This window comes from Typha angustifolia, chromosome 8 (genome assembly GCF_048772165.1).
Source record: "Typha angustifolia cultivar Huaian chromosome 8, ASM4877216v1, whole genome shotgun sequence".
Classification (NCBI taxonomy): domain Eukaryota; kingdom Viridiplantae; phylum Streptophyta; class Magnoliopsida; order Poales; family Typhaceae; genus Typha; species Typha angustifolia.
Window position 1 is genome coordinate 9,994,454 of NC_133246.1, and position 15,112 is coordinate 10,009,565.

A 15,112-nucleotide genomic window follows, 5' to 3' on the forward strand; every position below is an offset into this window, starting at 1 on the left:
AGCTTTTATCAACTTGGTTATTTAAGATCATGGATGGCCGTGCTAGTAAAATTGGCACTGGGTGTGGCACACTCTCATGCCAACCTGTGCTGGTTCGACACAGCCGCATATCGGTCATTGTGCTATATGGAGCTATTTTTTTTAAATTGTTTTTATTTTTATTAATTATTATCAAATCAACTGGTCAATTGATCATTTAGAAGGCTTAGATAATATTGATGATAATGAGACTAGAGATAATAATGATATTGGTGATGGTGATAATAACGAGACTCAGTCTAGTGCAATGATGATGGAGATGAGATATGCATTTCTATTATATAGCCTTCTCAGATAGGTATTATTTTCATAAAAGACTTGAATCTATAGATAGCAGAACATTAGGAGAGATGCACCTACAAGATAATATGAGTTCATCATAATTACCATCATATCAATCACATCCATCATAGGCAAAACTCCCTTATTATACTCTATATCTACAATTTGTATATACTTATTATATCATAGGAGAATTGCAAAATTTCTATTTGTATGAAAACTATGTGAGACGTTACAACGATTAATACTTCAGTAAATAAATTTTAAAGAATATCGTTAGTATTCAATGTTATTCTTGTGCCAGCAAATGAAGTCTTTGATCCTCCTCGTTGTTTTATGTATGATTAGATATTAATTTTAATTATTAAACAACGATCAATTAATATTTGTCTTCAATTATATTATGGAGTATTCAATTATATTATAGAGTGCTTAATCATTAATATTATTTTTAATGAATGTCTTCAATCATAATGTGTTGAATAATATTTATATTTTATTATTATTTTATCTTTAAGGATAATGGTAACCCTACCATTAACTAGTTTATTTTCATTTATTAATCTATTTATTAATTTCTTAGTAATAGAAATACATGTCCTACCGAGATAGAATTTATAATTTGCTATTCTCTTGCCTAGTAAGCAAAGATTTACCTTTGATTCTACTCACATTCGACCTAGTGCTCAGATAGTTTGGTCAATAGTAGGTCAAGAAAGATTGAACGGTGATGTGGGCGGGGGTTTTTGAGGAATACAAATAACCTCCGGTTTTTTTCTAAAATAGGTCATTTACAAAAATAATCTAAGGTAAAGCATTATAATGTAGGTTTAAATTTTTAATACATATATTTAAACTAAAAATCAAAGATTGACATATTAAAGATCCAAAAATATTTTTAAATATTTTAAAAAGTTTATTAAAAATATTATAAATGTATGCGAATGGCACGATGGGGCATGCCCCATGCCGACCGGCATGTGCCGTGCGGATGGTGGCATGGCACGACCATTGTTGTTTAAGATTATTCATAACGACTTTTCCTTGCTAAAATATCTTATGGAAGCGCCTAAGATGATTTCCAAGCTAATTGTTTCTTCAATGCTTGGCTTCCACCTTTCCATTACACTAGCAGAACTGTCTAGCATTCATAATCCTTTCCTCAATTATTTTGATTCCATGTTTTGCCAATCTTGTCTTTTTCTCCTCTAGGGGCACATGAGGAAGGTGTTGAATACCAAGGGCGGAAGTTGCTGTTGCTTCTTAGTTACCCCTCGTTGTAAGTATTGGAAAGCGCTAGATCTTGTCATGTGCTACACTTTTGTCATGATTTCCAGCTGACCATTGTCCTGGTAGAACATCTACAATTAAGATGAGGATACTCTGTGCAATCATTCAATTAACTGCTAGCCTTTCTCAGCACAAGCTTCCTTACCATGCACAAAACACAATGGTACGATGTTCCTTTATTATGATGGTAGCGTATGTTGATATTTACTTTTTTTTACCGCAGCTATTGCCTGGAATGAATGTAATGCAGTAAAAACATGATTTATCCTCTTAGTCTAGCTAAAGAATATAAGGAACAGACTCTTTTCTTTTTCCTCTAATGATTCCTATAATTTCATCATCTCAAAACAAATGTAGCAAATAGCGTGTGTAAGTGGTGGCTAAAAAAGATTGTTGGACGTTGAAGGCAGTATAAGCTGTTTATCTTATGTATTTCTGCAGAACTTTTATTTGCTTCCAATAATATTGTTGTCGGCTTTTATTAAAGTGAATGTCTCAGATATATGTTTGACCTGCAAGCTTTTTTATTTTAATGTTTGACAATTTAGGGAAGTTGACAGATATAACGCATTATGATTTATAAAATCAAGTATTTGTGTTCATGGACTTGTCATTTTTTTTCCTTAAATTCATGCTTATAGAAAATAATTTAAGCATAAGAAATTTATTCAATAGGAGGGGCATTGAGATAATTGATCATAGAGAAGCAAGTTTTGTTGTCAGTTATCACATCTTGTGCCCTGCCAACTGGTCACCTAGAAGGTAGTGCAGATGGCAAGATTGGTAATGTCATACAATAAGGGCATATGATAGGGAGAGAGAGAGAGGTGGCAAGTGGTTTTGAAAGGAGGAGTAATAGTGGGGACCATCATGAGATTGCGAGAGAAAGAGGAAGACAGATTTTACCGAGTGCAAGAAGGGGACCAACATCATTATCTTACAGTGGTAGGAGAATAATCCAACCTTTCAGTCTTTCCTTCTATGATGTTGTTGTAGTACTGTTTCTGCATGAACTAAGGGTTGTCGCATTGTTCCCCAAGTATCAGTATCTTAAATCAATTGACATGAGACTTATCAAACAACACGATATATACATAGCAACATGTAAATTCTTGAAGTGAAGTGTCTATGCATTTAATCAAGTCTTCTTGCATTTTTCATATTAATCGTACAGAAGCAAATGATGATGACATGTGGCATATCTAACATATAAGATTGTCTATATTAGGGTTTGAACCATGTAGGATCATAAAGCTATGATCCCAAATTAATGTAGAATAGGTCTAGGGAATGGATTGCATAGGTGAAGAAAAGTTAAAGCATCAAATAAAGCCAAACCAACAATTAAAGACTTAAGGATTGTCGTGCCAGAGGAATGGGGCATGCTGACCTTTGCTCGACATGGTATGTATCATTGCCACATGCTATGTTGAGCCGATGTCTCATGCCATGTACCATTCCAAGCTGGCGGGTTGTTAGCACGATAGATATAACCTTGACATGCCCAAAAAATAACTTTTAACCTTATATGCCTTAAAAGTTAAGATAGGTTTTAAAGGCTAATTAAGTATTTAAGGATTAAGAGATATGCAATTCAGTTCTAATCCTTTCCTATTTTTTATGAGGGCTTTTACAATTTAATTGCATTTGATTTTTCGATTTAGTATATAAAACTGAGTATATATAATTTCTATAGTCGATGCACATTTTATTATAATGAAATGCACACAATTTACATATGCGGTAGGCAGTATAATTATTTATTAAAATTAAAAAATTTAAATGTAATTAAAGTGCAAAAACCCCATTTTCTATATTGGGCCAAATTACTTTGAGAAAACTAAAATGTTCATTTAGTTGTAAAATTTGTAATGTAATTTGTACTAGTTAAGCACCAAAATAGATGATAGAGGCTTGGTTTGTTTAAAGTAAGATATGCTTTACAATTCAGGATGAACTCCTTGATTGTAGATTTGAGAAGAATAAATAGGAAAAATAACAAAACCTGAGGAATCCACTAACTAGGGTGTTGGAATCTACTGATATTAGAATCTACCAACAAACACTCAATATGTGAAAACTCTCAAAATGTTCATTAGCCTATCCTATAAAAAGAGGATTATTAGCCTTTATATAGGCAAAGGAAAGTAAAAGACAGACGAAAATAGCCCTATAAGGCTAGTCACAACCCTTGATAAGCTAGAGGGCTACAGGTGTAGCCCTCTTGTGCTTATGGGAGTAAACGTGATAAATAGTGGTGCCCACACAAACTCTCCGAGGTGGAAGAAACTCTACTCAGTCAAGTGGGGGTGTGAATGGCTTTGATAGTATTATAAAATGTCAGTGTCAAGCTGCTGTAACTCCTTGTGAATGATCTACGTACAGTCAAACTTTTGTCGACCTTGCTAGTGAACTAGAAAATGGTGAGCCCTTCCTTTTGTAGTAAATGTTATTTTATCATCTAAAATAGCGTCTATTTTTTCTTATAGTGTGAACAGAAAAGAAGAAGTGGTGGGTAGTATATCAAGTATGTATAGAATAGTAGCGGATATAGCATATGGTTCCGTGAGGATGTTAGAGGCAGTTGGTAAACCACTAAATCCTCAATATTAAAGGTACAACTAATGTCATAATCAGAGAAAATATCAATGACATAAGCATTAGTTTCTACATGTTTCAAAACTTGGCATGGTCATGCAATATGAGCGTGCAACTTTTGAACAGCTTCCCTTCACCGTTCGGGTCTGACACGAATTATAACATGATCTTTTACATTAAACTTTTTGGTACGCTTGTACAAGTCGGCATGTATTTTATACTGAAGATTACTTACCCCAATTTGCTTAGTGATCTGATAGAAAAAATGAACATGATGTGCAAATGTTTCGGTAGACTTAGAGACTTTAACAGATGACATGGGCAACAGTTCTAAAGGATTACATGCTTTAAAACCACAAACAACTTCAAATGGGCTCATGCGTATAGACATATTGATAGAGTTATTATATGCAAATTGGGTAACAGGAAGAATGACATTCTGGTTTTTGTTATGATTACTAACAAGACATCGCAAAAGATTTTCAAGGCTATGATTGAGATGTCAATTTGACTATCGGTTTGGGGATGATGAGTTATAGAGAACTTTAACTTTGTGCCAACCATGTGCTATAAATTTTTTCAAAAATAGCTCATAAAGCGAATATCACGGTCGAATACAATAATTTTTGGAAGACCATATAATTTGACTATATGGGTAAAATACAATTTTGCCACATGTGAAGCATAAGAGGTCTTGATAGAAGGAATAAAATGAGCCATCTTAGAGAAGTGATTCACGGCCACAAAGATCGGATCATGTTTTTCAAAGGTGTGAGGTAATCGAAGGACAAAATCTATACATCCTACAACGGGTGATCAGGCACAGGTAACGGGGTGTAAAGTCTAGTGTTTTATTTTCAGTGTTTTGCTAGTTGATAGGTACTATAAGAAAGACGGTTGCTATTTAAAGAGTAATAAATAACACTAAAAAAAGGATGGATGCTACCGAATTTCACAAACCATTAAAAGGCAGTAGCAGTCCGATAATGGCAGTAGTGGCACTGATAGCAGTGATAGAGGCGGCTACGGCAGGGCAGTAGCAATGGCAGCAATAGGCGGTGGTGGTAGATGACAGATGGCAGCTATAACAGACAGCAGTGGTGAAAGTAGCTGCGATAGCAGCGGTGGCTACAACAGCAGTGGCGGCAACAATGGTAGTGGCAGTGGCAGTAGCAGAGGCACCAGTGGTAGTAGTAGAGGTGGCGGTGACGGTGGTAAAGGCCGCAGGAGGTTGTGACACTAGCAGCAATGTTGACAGCAATGGCAGCTACGACGGTTGTGGTGAAGGCCGCAGGAGGCACCAGTGAGAATAGGGGTGGTGTAGGTAGTAGAGGCTGCAGGGAGCAAAAGTGGCAGAGTCTGTAGGGCATCATGGTGAGGCGGTGGAGGTCGGAGAGCGTGATGAGGGTGGGAGGGCCGAAGAAGACAATTGACTGTCCAACAGTGAAGGGCGGCGGCGGTGAAGATGACGATGTGGAGGCTAACAAGGGTGGTAGGGGTTTGGGTTTGAGGAAGGGAGATTGGAGGAATATGTTATGGTTGCTTGATAATGGAGTTGTAGAATTCCTCTCTCCCATGCACGTGGATGTCTCCCTTTCTTTTTTGAGCCGCCATGGATTTAGTGGTTGACATCATTGCGGATGCATGCCAAGGAGGGTTGGTTCTGATACCAACTTGTTATGGTCGCCCTCAAGGAAGATGATCGTCTATCCAATGATTTGATGGATCGCTTCCTCACTTTGCACCTTGAGGACATGGTGAGGGAAGCATGGTAGGTTGTTGCAATTCTTGGTTATGATATGGATTGAACATGTCCAATCCGCCTCGAATTGGATCAATTTTTGTATTCGTTTTGGATAAAAGTAAGAAATTTTAGTTGGTGCATTCGAACATCAAGTTTGAACGATTGCACAGTGTTTGCACATACAGAGCATTGTTTTTGACCATTTAAACGTGGTCGAGGGGCGTTTGAATGCTCGTCAGTTATGTTGTTTCGTATTAAGGTTTGTTTATGGTTTTTGGACAATTAGTTGGCTTCCAAATATATAGAATAGCAGTCACTTTGAGATTATTGATTATTGGAGCTTTTGTTTTGCATCTAGGCTTGAGCTAATCTTCTTCTTCCTTCCTCCCCCTCGGTATCCATCCTGAGCTTCCTACTACGACCGAGGTTAATCCTCTATCGTCTCTCCCTTCAGACTCTAGCGACCAACCATACTTGAAAGCTCTCTTCTCCCACCTCGTTTTGTTCAAGGTACTATCCCTATCCTCCATAGCCATTATCCATTTTCATTCCCTAACCCTAACCAGACTACCATTTTCCATCAATTACATCCATCCTATCATCTCCTAATCTTTAGTCATTATTTTCTCTATATCTTTTGATCCATATACCCGATCAACGAGATTTTAGTCTTTTCGGATTCCTAACTTTCAGATAAATAATATCTGAATCTCAGATCATTTCAACAATTAAATCAATCCCTACTGCCTTCAAAAGTTGTGTTCAATTCTGTTAAGAATAGCAACTTGGATCGACAAACATTTTCCTCGAGGGCGATTGTAATATATTATATTTACTAAATTACACTAAACTTAAAGCAATAAAGTTCTAAATTAATAAGACACTCATTTAGGTAATCATTATTAACCATGGAACATAAAATCGATTAGCTCACTAAAATTGGGCTGGTGAGCCACCCTTTGGGGATAGGATGTCCGATACTGCTTTGGTCACTCCTAGACTAGTAGTTGAGGCTACTAAAGAACCGGTTTTCCAGTAATGGGCTTTAACTCCAAGCCCTACTAGAGGGGCTTTGGGAGCTGCGACGTTGCAACAATGGTTCCCATACCCGGTAGATGCATCAAATTATTAGTGCTAATCTAGTCACTAACTCAAAAATATACTTTTTCATAACATGATCTCTTTGAGGAAACATACCTTTAATTATTGTCATGCTTAACTAATTTCTTTAGATCTAACATTGTGATTTCAAACATAAAAGAATTTACTCTTTTCGCTGAAGTCTACATAACATGAACAAGACCAAAACTAACTTAAATATGTCACCATTGTTAAAATAAGCTTCATCCTCGAAACAGAGTAATTGCCACTAGATATCACACAAATTTTTTTTTTTTGTTGGTTTAGGGATATCACAAGAATCTTTCGAATTGGGTGAAGAAGATGGAAAGGTTTAAAGGATAGTGGATAGTAGATGCAATCCATTATCACTTGAATTCGGATCCCTTAAGATAACTTCGATGACTCCGATCCTTTATCACTCAAGTTGGGTTCTGTTAATATTCTTTATGATCTGTTATCATAAGTAAATAAACCCTGTTGTCTTCTTCACCCTTTCCTTGCGGCTGCAATGACTGAGATGGAGAATATGTGGTGAGGATCTAGAATTGTGACCTTTGTTATCATTCACTTAAACTGAGCAAGTAATGATTTATTCATATGAACTGGTACTCGATACAATCGTAGTTAATTGAAGCATCTCATTAATTTTATAAGAAAATTTTAAGATCACCGTATAGTTTTTTTTATCTTGGCATTGTACAATTAATCCTTGATTTCCCAATTTAATCATTGCACTCTAAGAAAATGTCCTTTTTGAAAAGCTCCTTGTCTTTCTAATCTATGCAGGTTGCTGGAAATGATCGACTATACTATGGAGAGTTATCCTATCTTCAAGAGCTTGCATCTGTCTCCAATCTTGCACTCCAGAACCTTGATGATGTGATTGAACAGGAACCTCATCTGGTTAGTCTCTAGCATGTTGTTGCACATCTCAATGAACAGATTTCATCATATAGTATGTAAGATTTGTTTTTCTTGATTCTTTAACAAGGCTACACGTGGGAAATTGGCTTTAGAAGCTTGCAACTGCATACTTCTGTCATTTAAAGTAAGTCATGCGGTAATTAAAATTGAGTCCGCTCTGTTATGACTTTAGTTATTGCACTTAGTGATTTAGAAATCATCTCATGACCATACTTATTGATTTAGAAATCATCTCATGCACATACAGATTAATGATGGACTATCTTTAAGGTGCTCCAGATTCATGGATATTGCCAAGACATGCTTGCATCTAGATGACAAGTATCTGCTGTCATTGATAAATTTCCTTGATAAGAAATTAAGAAAGATATAAGGAGCAGGAACTGCTGTTTACATTGAATGAAGGTTGGTAACACAGTTTTGATGATTAGACCCACATGTTTCTAGCAATTTAGGAAATGTTCGCTGTTAGTCGATGATTTTAAATTTTTAAGTTCCACAAATTTACAGGCAACTGAAGCTAACATGGTGATCAAGGATGTCGAAAGCATGTGGTAGTACCTGTTGTATGTGGGCATATTTGGGGATATCTTGTATATGGAAGGTATGATCAAAATAGAACGGGGTCATTTGTGTTTCTTATTCATCAGGGGGTTTCCTTTTGCTCTCATTCTCTCCACGCCAGGTGAGCAGATAATAGATCTACAAAAAAATGCTTATTTTAGAAATTCAGCTCCACAAACTTTCAATTTTCTGTGTGTTCAGATGCTACAAGTACAGCAAGCGTTAGGAATATGGTGTGTGTAAAGGTAATCAAGTTATCGCCTTTTTTTTGTTTATAAGAAATGGGGATCAGACCCCAATTAAAATGTAATTAAGGTATTGATTACCGTTGTGTATTTTCTCTTCTGGTTGACATTCCTTTTTTCTCCCTACAGATCTCATGATGCTAGAGCACCTAGTCCTCTTTGTGCTCTTCAATGTACTTGTAGTCTAGATATGTGATGTCAAGAATCTATCATTAGTGTCTCGTCGTAATCTATCATTATTAATAATTCAAAGTAGCTGAACATTCATGCTACATGCAAAGAATGAAGCTTATGTTTGGGCCTGTCATTCCGCATTCAGGTTTGAACCATATACAATCATGTCTAAGTTAATCTTTTGAGTAACATACAAGTGAACTGTCACAGCAACAAGGTAATTAGGACAAAAGGTCGAACGCTGACCGTTATACTAAATCGCATTATTCTTACCCTCCTTTGACATCTTTAGGACAAACCACTTCGGTACTACTAGTAGTAGTAGTAGTAGAACACTTGAACATGAAAGTGCAGCCGGTCCAATAGTGTTCATATGCCGGATTGATGCCATTTGAATGCTTGATGCTGCGATCGTTATGTTAGGCTTAATTTGAATTATTTTAAGTTTTGGTTAGCCTTCAACCATTTTGAAATTATTGAAGATTTTACAATTTTCCTAGAGCTGTTAAGTACAAGTACGCGTCATAAGCTTTCAATTGCAGCTGCTTACTTGATTTTCGATTTCTTAGGTGCTGCCACACTACGGATATCGTGGCGTGTCCACGCTATTCTCCCCGCCTTCCATGTTGCCGCTTAGACCTCCGCTTGTTGGTTTGGTTTTTTACTGGTATTTAATAGAATGAAAGATGTTGCCGTGCTACGAGTAATTTGAGATAAAAGGAAGGAGCTGTACTGAAAAAGTCCGAAGTGTTAATGAAAACCGCACCATCAACCAAGGCAAAAGTCAGACCTTAAGAAAAAAAGCAAGCAAAAATGTCTCGGTTACGCTTGATTCATTCTATGTATTCTTTTCTTTCATTCTCAGACAAGTTGTCATGATGAAATGTTGGCCTAGGGTCGTCATCTGTACCCAAGTTCACTTGGACAAGATCGTCTATGGTTGCTTGGCCTCCCTCTAACCTCCTTCCCTACCATCTCTCTCTCTCTCTCTCTCTCTCTCTCTCTCTCCTCTATTGAACTTTCAATCTAGGCTGTCGTCTTCTCCAAGGACATTGACTTCCTTCCCTCTTCGCCTATCGCACCTCCCTAGACTATAAAATTGATTTTTATTTATTGCCAAATCAATCATTAGGCTCGGCCCTTCCTCCAACCTCTTCCTCTCTCATTATCTCAAATCTACTATTACTGCCATCCATTAATCTTTTGCCACCATCCATCCACCACCTAACCCATCTTAACCAGGGACATTATAACTGGTATTTAGAGCCACCATTCCTTCGAAGTGCCACATGCCTATGACCATATCCATATCCATATCCATCGACACATATGGAGGCACTTTAATAGAAGTCAAAGTAGTAGCCATGGAAGGCAATGAATCGATCCACAACCCTTTGGCTACAAACGCTTTACCCACAACTCTAGGGTTTGTTGAGTTGATTCAAATGATGGGTACAATGCAAGCTTCAATCTTGGAGTTACAGTGAATAATGCAAGAGTTCCAAAAATCCATGCAAGCATCATTTAGGTTATTGGCCCTAGCCATTTCCAAAGGTCAACAACATTTGATGGGAGTGGAGAATCGTTTACAAAGTCAATTTAGTTTTCTTATAGGATCAAAAATGCAATTGGCCAAGTAAAAATCAACCGACCTAGTAGTGAATCATGCAATTTGGCAAGTTTCTTATTTTCCAAAATTATATATTGTGTTCAGTTGTGGAATAGGTCAAAACTATTTTAATATTTAATAAAGAGAGCTAACACTAGTATAAGCTATTTTTAATATTTAGTTTAATACTAGTATAACGAATAATAATTATATTTGATGTGACAAAAAGTAGATATTAAAATATTGAAGAATATGTTATGATCACCCTCCGTGTGGTTGTGATTGCGACACGACCTAGCTCTTATTAGATCTGGGGCCATAACTTTGGAAGGTTTGGAAGGCACTACTGATCGATCTAACCGTCCAAAAGGCTCGAAACTTTGACAGGTTGTTTCCATGAGTGTAAGATGATTGGAGATATAGATCTAAAGATATGTAAGAAATACTAACAAAAGGTCAAAAAGTGGTGAGATAAATGCCGATAGTGGAAGATGGAATAAGGTTAGGGTTAGAGTTATAGAAGATGGATATGGCAGGGTAGTGGGGATAAAGTATAAAGCTAGATGAGGGGAAGAAGATGATCGTATTTTTAGGGACGAGAGGGGACGATCTGACTTAAGGGAAGGGTGGTGATGCCATTAACCACAGCCGAGGATTAAGCTCGGCGAGAGATAGAGAGAGGTCACACAAGAGGGAGAGCGAGAGAGAGAAGAGTCTTGTGGCAAAGCTAAAGATTTCAATATTCATTTAATGATTAAAATTTGGTCTGCACCTAATTATTTATAAATGGCCATGATACAGATCAGTTTGGCTAGTTTGACTGCTTAGATTTAACCTAAATTAATGAACTGAAAGCAAATGCGCCTAACTTCACTTCTACGGTCAGGTGCGCACCACAAGTTGGTGGCTACTTAACTTGACTCAACCGGCCAACTTAAAGAGTTTGACCCGACTAACTTGATTAAAACTAAATTCTAAGAATATATAGATCTAATTAAACTAAGCAGTTTGGCCCCCTTGTTTAATTAACCCGAGACAACTGATATTGCCTAAGCCATATTATTCCACCACGCTTTCATCACCTTAACCTCAAGGTGTGAAGTTGGTGGTCACTATCGATGTCTTCCTCTCCTATTCTGGGTAGTCCATGCTCCGATGGCCTTCAATCCCCAACATAGCCACCTCTTCTAAGTTCTCGGTTGAAAGACCTTCTCGGACACAATTTGGCGGTCTTGGCTCAACGTGGATGATTGTTTTCTGGTGCCCCCTCCATGTGACTGGCTAAGCGGTTGCTCCTTTCGTTAATTTCTCCCTCAATTGACCTATGTGATTTCTCTATTTTTGGTGCCCCTTGCAATCTCGTGGTGGTTTGTGCCCCGGTGATTGAGTGTTGATCCCAACTCGGATTGCCAACCATTCATAGGAAGTGCTTGACACTTCACTCAGTCTCTTATGTAGCCATTGCTCTCGTGCTCTCTACCCTAGGTTCTCCCTCAGTGGTCATCGGCTTAGATAGGGTTTTTCTCAAACTCAATCTCAGCCTGACGCTCGTTTTCTATGACTTTTCAATGTTATTCTTACTAACGAAGGTCAGTATTTCCCAACCCGGGTCACCCCGTCTACCATTGCTAGCGTCGTCGTTGTCCCTCCACTGTGCCCTAGAGGTAGATGGCTTTTTTATGTAGCCAAGAGGCTCCAATAAGGGTTTATCCTTCCTTGGGATTCCTGACCCATTGGTGTCCTTTAGTCTACTTGAGTTGTCGCTGGCCCTTGTGCTTCTATTCTCATTCGCTCTAGGTTGGTTGTGCATTCTTCTAATCTGCGCTTGTCTTCAAGTGGCCTCCTCATGGTCTGTTTCGGCTTCACCATTTTAGGGCTCGGCTTCGATCCCATCCACCACATATCAGCCTCAAACTTCGCAACACTCGCTTGGCACGTCCAACCAAATGCAATCTCTTTGCACCTAGGTTCTGGCTAGTTGACGTCGCGGAGCTAGCAGCTACGGCAATGGGCTGTGGAAGAGGCGACAACGGTTAACACTATGGAGGCAACAACTATGGCAGTGGGTTAGGTAAGAATAGGTGATTGCAACTATAGAGGGAGAGGATGAGGAGGGGTATTTTCGTCCACCTAAAATTTTCTTATGACTTTCACATATATAAGGGTAAAATTGTCATATATTTGTCACGTGATTATCACATGACATCTTTTGGACGAAAATGGGTAATAGAACCCTATGAGTCAAGTGAGATATTCCTAATGGTTCAGAGGGTCATTGTATACCAAAAATAAGTTTAAGGGGTCATTTTAGAAATGAGTGATAGTTTAGGGGGTGAAAAATAATTATCCTTATTTTTTTATTATAATTGTAGACTTAAAATACTTTATATTCGTAATATAAAGAAATAACCATGCAAGATAATGTGGGATAATGTAGAGTTATAAGCCCGCATTCTATATAAAATAATCATGCACTAGAAGATATAAAGAGGCACTATAAAGTAATGTAGGATTATAAGTTTATATTCTGCATAAAATAACTATGCACTAAAAAAATAAAGAAGAGAAGATGAAAGAGAAAACTTAAACAATAGTTGATTAGAGATTTTTAAGAGATGAGAGTGGAGAGAGAGAATCTTAACTGTAGCTGTGGTGATGTGTAATTAAGTGATCTAATATAGTAAAATAGTAATTATAGATTATTATTAAATTATGTTTTAAAAGATAGGATGCGGAGGTAATAATCAACTAGTAGAAACATCACTTTTGCAAACAAATATAGGAGAAGTGACATTGCCCCATTATATATATATATATATATATTTGAGTACACGTTTTCTCTTGAACGTAAAGTTTGATCCACACATGGGCCGTTGCAGCTCCGCCCTCTTTCTCCCCGTAGAAGTAGATCTCACGATAATTAAACTAAAGCTAAATGCGTGGAAGTGGAACCAGCAAATGCTTCTCCAATTTCTACACACTGCCACCAAAATATTTCTACAGTGTGCCTACTCATCTCAAGCTGTCAAGCCTCTATTGCACTCTATCTATCTATCTATCTATCTATCTATCTATCTATATTTCAATATCCCTCCATGACTTCCCCTTCCTCTCATACATACTCCTCCGCCATGGCTTTGAGAAGCCCTCTCACCTTCGTTGCCAATCTTGTATTATGGCTCGCCATGTTACTAGTTATCACATTTCATGGGTGGAAGTGGAGCCATCTAAAACCCACAATTGTTCAGCAGAAACGATTGCCATCAACAACATTTGAATTCCACTCCCCAATGCATGGCGATGTTGTTGAGCATAGTAGTAGTAGTAGTAGTAGTACTCCAAGCCCGGTCATGGGTGATGAGATTGATCCGCGATATGGCGTGGAGAAGAGACTAGTCCCTACTGGACCGAACCCATTGCACCACTGAAAAGAGCTCTCGTTGCTCTGTCGATCTTTCTAATGCAATGACGATGTGGGATCGTGGTACATGTTGACTATTATTTTCTTCTTCTTCTTCATTGTGACATGCTTGTAATAAACTTTTTGTGGGGTTGGAGGAGAACAAAATTTGAATAGATGCAAACATATATGCAAACTCTATGAAATTACTAATGAAGTTTTAATTCAAACAACTTTCATCCATTGATGTGATCGCTTTTCACAATGCTCATAGCTGGAAAAGTTGCAACTTAACAAGTCTAAAAACAGTTGAATATTTATCATTCTTTTTCTTATCAACCGTTTTCTCGACCAAATTCCGGTCCTTTAAATTTGACAAATGCATGTGCTAATGCTTGCATTCGAAGTGCCGCAATCTCATCTTCACTACAAAACAAGATACATTTAAAAGAGATTCTCATCCATCATTCCTTGTCCATTAAGGACGTTATTTGAAATCTTCACTGGTGCCATAGAATTCAAATATCTTCTTTCTTTCTTTCTAATGATTGAGATAATTCATTGCTATTATATTATATCTCATGAGATGCAAATTAATTCAGTGCAAATCAAATGTTTGGATAGAACTTAAAAGTGACCCTGACTCAAGTCAGAATCTACCATAATAAATTCAAGTACTTCAATGATTAAACAAAACATCACAATTAGATCGACAACTGCACGATAGTTAAAGATCAAATCTGAATTGATTTAGGAAATCCCAATCCCATTAGGTTTAGAAAACCAATTTGACAAGCAGCATCGAGTAAGAGATAAAAATCTTAATACTACCGTTAGATGAAAACCAACCTCAAATTAGTGCGTGAAAAATCTAAGAGTATGAAACAAAAAAAATGAGTAAGAGTACGAATAGAAAATGTGAACATGACAAGTACATAAACGACTATGAGTTTTCTAACATGGAAAACCTCTCAGTGCATCAAAAGGAGAACAACCACAGAAATGCTCAAACCGGATCAATGTATATCATATCCTTCATAGAAAAACAAGAAGTACTTATAACCACCTAGATGGTTCATCTTGTAAGTGTTGAAGTATGTATCTGTTGCTCAAAGCACATC

At 37.3% G+C, this 15,112-nt stretch overlaps 1 protein-coding gene across 13 annotated transcripts in view; it reads left to right on the top strand.

The window, feature by feature from the left end:
- Window positions 1-9,913, top strand: part of LOC140765118 (uncharacterized) — a 69,009-nt gene extending 59,096 nt beyond the window's left edge. For 4 of the 13 annotated variants that reach the window (XM_073104039.1, XM_073104041.1, XM_073104040.1 and 1 more), the window contains 6 exons: window positions 1,534-1,600; window positions 1,678-1,774; window positions 7,862-7,978; window positions 8,067-8,123; window positions 8,247-8,404; window positions 8,510-9,512. In XM_073104039.1, coding sequence (XP_072960140.1) covers window positions 1,534-1,600; window positions 1,678-1,774; window positions 7,862-7,978; window positions 8,067-8,123; window positions 8,247-8,372 — 464 coding nt within the window. In that variant the 3' untranslated portion in view covers window positions 8,373-8,404; window positions 8,510-9,512. Of the gene's footprint in view, window positions 1-1,533; window positions 1,775-7,861; window positions 7,979-8,066; window positions 8,124-8,246; window positions 8,405-8,509; window positions 9,514-9,551 lie in introns of those variants that run through there. The other 9 variants (XR_012105142.1, XR_012105141.1, XR_012105140.1 and 6 more) reach the window with 6 other exon arrangements.
- The last annotated feature ends 5,199 nt before the right edge of the window (window positions 9,914-15,112 follow it).